Source organism: Echinococcus granulosus (genome assembly GCF_000524195.1).
Source record: "Echinococcus granulosus chromosome Unknown EG_S00120, whole genome shotgun sequence".
In the NCBI taxonomy this organism is placed as follows: Eukaryota; Metazoa; Platyhelminthes; class Cestoda; order Cyclophyllidea; family Taeniidae; genus Echinococcus; species Echinococcus granulosus.
The window spans coordinates 43,495-49,545 of record NW_020170500.1 but is presented as its reverse complement, the minus strand read 5'-3'; the positions used below and the strand labels follow the sequence as shown (position 1 = coordinate 49,545).

General features: G+C 43.8%; 1 protein-coding gene across 1 annotated transcript; it reads left to right on the top strand. All coding sequences in view use genetic code 11, as the record gives it.

The window, feature by feature from the left end:
* Positions 1–2,495: 2,495 nt before the first annotated feature.
* On the top strand, positions 2,496–3,109 carry EGR_08801 (Eukaryotic initiation factor 4A-III; the record flags this gene model as incomplete). Its single annotated transcript, XM_024498050.1, has 3 exons — positions 2,496–2,504; positions 2,573–2,843; positions 2,895–3,109. 3 exons carry the CDS (start codon positions 2,496–2,498, stop codon positions 3,107–3,109), a joined length of 495 nt encoding a protein of 164 aa, XP_024347522.1.
* Positions 3,110–6,051: the final 2,942 nt, after the last annotated feature.

Sequence of the window (6,051 nt, the reverse complement as noted above, 5' to 3'; positions counted from 1 at the left end):
TCACTGTCCTCGTAGCAGTATGATAAATGAATATTATATTTGTAGGGAGCCGTTTAGTGTCTATGGCCATGGCCGGGTGTCTGATAGCCATGCCGCAGAGTGCAAGCACATCCCGCGGCGACCAATGCACACGTGCAGCTCAACACACACCTTAACAATGCATCAGATCAGCACAACATAGCATAATAATGTCTATGTAGTGCTTCCCAGCGATGCATGCTCTACTATGCATGTTGTCGGTGATGTTTGAAATGGTCGCCCACCTAAGATGAACTAAATGCAAATCAAGCGACAACGCCATGCTTCAACAAAATGCTTAAGTCTTCTAAGCAAAAATCCAATATCATGTGCAAATAATGCTCAATTTGATCCCCAATGAAACCCATTTAGTGATTCAATCCGTTGCCGAAATATACGTATATTGCCGCCAATTTTGCGTTTCAAAACCGCATGCATTTGGAAATCGCTTCCTCTACCGCTATTTGTTGCGGAAGCATGCAGTGATTTCAGAAGTAAAGAATCTGGCTTGCACAATTGGCTCGGCTTTGTCAGCTATTAACCCCCATATGCGCGTTGTTCGGACATTGACCTCAAATCACGTGCACTTCTCACCTCAGCTTCTTTGCGCCCTTATCGGGGCTGATTCGTCTCCTCAGCCTAACTTCACCGCCTCGTTAGAACAATTCCATCTTGACCGTACTCATATAGGTGCCTGCGAATAGCCCTTTGTTTCAACTGTCACACTTTTGGTTCAGTCGAAAGTACTCTTTCATTTTCATGCAGGACTACTTCGGAAAATCCTATACAGATTGCACTTCTAATTTCACTTTCCATGTCATCACTGAAGAGCATGCCAAATAGGCCTCAATACCAACCGGTCTTCAGTATGCTTGTCCACGTGAATTGGATTGATGATTTTGCACTCAGTTGCTGGATCGCCCAGTGATTCCTAATGCATTTCTTCCGACAGCATCTGAGCGATAAAAGCAGCAGTGTACCAATTTGTTGGTAATTTGATTTAAGCCGTACAGCATTCATACAAATTTTAAATGGAAATCAAGTGCAGCTTTTAGAGATAAGGTAGATGCTCACTCCAACTCATGTTTGACGAAACTCCGTAATTCCCCAGGCTCAGCAGCCCATGACAGGTTTTTTGTTAAAGGCTTTGCCAAAATTAGAAGCCTAGTGCATCAACTCACGGGAAAGTAGGCCAGTAAGATTTAAAATTGGGAGAAGAAGCGCAATAAAGTGTTCAAGGAACTAAAGCAAAACCTCTAATCCTCATTGAGTCTGGCATTACATAATTCCGAGTCAGGTGCTTCACCATTCCTCCTAGACGTTGATTCAGGTAATACGACTGTGAGTGGTGTACTCCCACTAAATGTTGACGAGAGTCGGTAACACCACGTCGCGTCCACGATACCACGCTTAATAAGTAGGTGAGACAGAGAAGATCCAGGCAACGTGAGCCTGCCGCTAGTTTAACAATTACCACACATTTCAGGCATAATTTAACCACTAGTTAATTTACAGTGCGAGCAGACCACCACGTGTTGTCCGGGTTGGACCTTTCATTGGTCCGCTCGTTCAGTGAAATGTAGCAGTGTGATCCGATAATGGAATGCATGGAAGGGAGTGTGCATAGTAGTACGGGTGTCGCCTCGCAAATCAGAAAAGGCGGAATTAGCGACGATTCTACGAATACACTCTTCCTTAGAGAACACGTTAAATACTAATGGAGAAATATGCTATGCAATGGTTCCTAGACCACCTTAGTGTACCACAGATTCGCTGCACTTTTCCAAAAAAATAAGCACTAAAGACGAAAGTGATGTCATCTGAGAAATTTGCCCGATGCACACGGCAAGGGCTGTTATAACTGTCTCCAGATGATGAGGCTTTATTGCACCACAAACAAACTAGTACACCCAAGAGCTTAGTAGATCCAGATCCATTAGTACAAGCAGTCCTCCATAAATTACACGGACGACTGGGCCATACAGGGCAAATGATAGTGCGGGACACCTTATTCCAAAGGTGCTGATAGACCTCAGCTACCCATGACACACATGATTGTCGCTGGACCCGGATTACTTATTAGAGCTTCAAAAGACTCCACTTTGTAGTGATTGCACCATTTTAATCTAATGACCTCTTCAACGCGTTGGTATTTTTGGTCTCTTGTCATTTGGGGAGCGAGAGAGAGAGAGAGAGAGAAAACCGGCATATATTCGCCAGAATAGATAATTTGACAAAAATGGTCGAGGGAGAATCTCCGAAGATCCAAGAAGCTTAACAAAGCCGTTCTTGTTTTATTAATCGGTTTATTTTTCAACATGAGTTTTCGGAAAATGCGCATAGTGATCAAGGCGCCAACATTGAGCGGCGCCTGCCACCGGACCATGCAAATATTTTGGGACTTTGAAGACATACACGACATCCCGCCATCTACACTGTAATGCGCAATTCAATAAAACAAATCGCACTTTTATTTGATGCTCAAGGTTCTGACTAAGGGCCTCTATTTACAGATTTAAGATTTACGCCTGAATTGGCATCTCTTTGCATGTAGGGCTGCGATCTCTGCGACACTCTGACGGTTACCCAATCTGTCATATTTTGCAACACCTGTCGAAAGGCCGAATGGCTGGCCGATAAAATGCGTAAGAGTAACTTCACCGTTACAGTTATGCACGGCGACATGGTGCAAAAAGAACGGGAAGAAATTATGAGGAATTTCTGTAGCAGTGAAAGTCGCGTTCTGATTACTACTGACCTCCTGGCGAGAGGTATAGACGTGCAGCAGGTGTCCATGGTCATTAACTACGACTTGCCAAATAATCGTTAGCTTTACATTCATTGTATTGGAAGATTGGGACGTTTCGGGCGCAAAGGTGTTGCCATAAATTTTGTGCAAAACGAAGATATTCGCATCTTGCGAGACATTAAGCAATACTACTCCACTCAAATCGATGAAACGCCAATGAACGTGCTGTTCCACACGCTTACCGACTGCGAGTTGAGAGTAACAGCTGGCATCTTCCCATTAAACAGTAAAGCGTTGAATCACAACACCCCAGAGTATGTATTGCGACTACAGAAGTTGTGAAACATTCTTAATCACAAATCCGAACGTTTCCGTTTATTATAGCGTCAGTAAAGACATTCCGATAAGTTTAGCCAACCCACGGTCTAGCAAAAAGGTGATTCCGTGGAAACTATCACTTTAACAACAAGTTACTTGATCTTGGATCCAACGCTCCACGCGCAACCAGTCAAGGTCCTGAATAATAAAATGCCATCGGTCGGATACGAGGACTAGGTCCACATGCTAAATAAAGAAAGCAACCCATCGAATAGGGTGTACGACGAAACGGGCCCTAAGGGAAACACCGAAAGCAATGGTCCAAACAACAAGTGGGCTGTGTAATACATGCGTAGTTGAATGCACCTTTTAAGTAGCAAGCAGGCGAATTGGGTCAATCCTGCGCCTGAAAGAACACCATCGATCCTTGAAGGGGAGTCAGAATCGATTCCACATAGAACCTTGGTTGTTGGTATAATTCCACCCTCAAACAACATACAATGTCTGCTACGAGGCAATGTTCTGATTCCAGGGCTCTGAGACTGGAGGCAAGTGGAAGAAATGGCGTAGCCGACACTCATGTCACTGATTCTGCGACTGTACCAGCTTCTCTACCTCCCTACAAGTATGTATCATAAAATTATCTAGTAGAATTTAAAAATGCCTTCTTTTAAAATCCAAAATTATTTGCAGACTGGACTCGTAACTGATAATCGGCTTTGACTCCAGCTTTACTGGTTTTATGCAAAGCTGCTCTTAAGCAGGCTATTCCACTTTGAGGCACAAAGTAGAGCGCGAATATTATTGTCGAAGACCAATATTGTTTTATCAACTGATATAAGACCTAAATGACACGGATTGAATCTGTTGAAACCGCAAACGCATTGGTAAGTGTAACGATTTGATTGTTTGGTCGCGCGGATATTTCAGTCCCTCAGGCTGTACTTCTGCTCTGCGGCATGGCCTTCAGACCACGCTGAGGCCTTTCAGCGCTTCTCTGCGTTACTACTATGTGTCCTGCTACGATGCTTTGGGTTATTACGACTTTGAGGAGAGCTCGAAACACCATAGTAGGAGTCCAGTGACGCGCACTGAATCCTGATTTGCTGTTACACTAATTTCATAGCTTACTAGAGGCCTTGTGTCCACACTAACACAAGGGTTTCGCTGCCTTGGAATCTAAATAGGTACTTACCCGACTCCTCTAACCTAAATATGGTTGTAATGCATATTTGAGAGCACACAAAACGACAACAAGCAAAATGCTTGAAAGGAGCACTTAACTTAATGTTTGGCATAGAAGAGTTTGGAATGCACCTCTTTAATATTACAGGAAAATCAAAACCCTTAATCGATTCAGCCATTTACAAGTATTTTGATTTGCACGACTTCAAACTGGTTCGAGCGATTGACGAACGCTTTTACTCCAAACACTTTAGCTTCTAGACTACGGCCGTATAAATCGAAAAGGCTTAGATGTTATTTTGTCGGCTGGAAGTAAAGTGAGATTCAAAATTCCAGTTTTGTTCTACCCCAACTTTAAAAAAAACACACTAGCAACGGGGGCGTTGCTTATTACGCCTAGATGCTTAACAAAACTTTGAATGTAGAAGGGTCTACTTCTGGATCTGTTACGCTTTCGTTAAAATATATGTTTGAATGACCAGCTGCATTGTTGTTTGGTTTTATCGGCCAATCACGCTCCGCTGTGGGTAGGTCGGGATTTGGCGCTGTGTATGCAGAAGTTTCGATTCTAGGCAGGGACGTAAGACTTTGGTGCTTAAAACGTAGATTAGTGGAAATCTTCGCTGGATCCTCTTCTCATGCGTTAATAATTATTTAGCCTAATAGTGGTGGGTGTAATTCGATGCTACTAGCCTTCTCAGCTTATGTTGATTACAGAAGGACCAGGAGAAGGCAGCATGCGTATGTGATGGTCAGATAATTCAAAGTCCTATCTTGAGACCCGTTCAAATGTAGTAGCGTTGAGGTCAAATGTCGGGTACAACTCTTTCACCATAAGCTTCACATTCCATGTGGTTTATTTTGCGGGGTTGATGTTATGTGGCTCACCCCTTTTTGGTGAATTTTTGGGTCATATCTGACTAACGATTCTTTTCGCTTCTTTGCGTTATAGAATCCAGTTCTTCCCAAAATTGAAATGATGACGAGGTAAGTTGATGTTGGGTGTGATTAGTCGTGCTGTTACAGAAATCGCGGTAAGTCGAAGTCCGTGGTTGAGAAGCTTGGACTCGTAAGGAAGAACAAGAGGCGGGGTTCGAAGGATGCTGATTCGGCGGAGGTTAGCACAGTTTTATCAACAGCTCTGCATGAAAGAAGTGGGAGAGAAGCAGAGAAGGAAATGAGTAGGGTGTGGAGTGAAGCAGGCAAATTGGCGATAACAGACGACGTTAATGCTGGCTCTCAATCTGATCGGGAAGCAAATGGATTTGATTCAGCCAAGACCACTCCAGCTAGGTGGAGTTCATATCCGGATAAGTTGGATGTGTTTGCAATCGGCCAACCGGCGTTTATCAACTGTGAGAATGAACTGAGGGCGCTGCGATACGATTGGCTTCCTCCCAACAACTTCCACTGCTTCCAAGTGTGTGATGAAATTCTTCGAGAGGTAATGGAGGAAATTAGCACTGTGGGTGGAGTGTATTTGTCCAGACGGCAGTTTCTGCAAAGCAGATTGCGCAAAAATGGACCAAAAGAAAATGAGAGGGAAGATGTAGTGCACGCCTTCAGGGAGATCAATCTACAGAATTTGTTCGACAAGATGTCGGCTGACATGGTAAAAATGAACGATGATCTTGATGAAAAGGACATATTTCTTGCTTCATGTGGTTTAGTGCGACCAGGAGTAACAAGAGCTTTGCGGAGAAGGAGGCTGATGAAGTGCAAACAGCCGAAACGGGGAGCTATGAGACGACTTCGATTGAATCCCCGACCTAGGCGCTTTG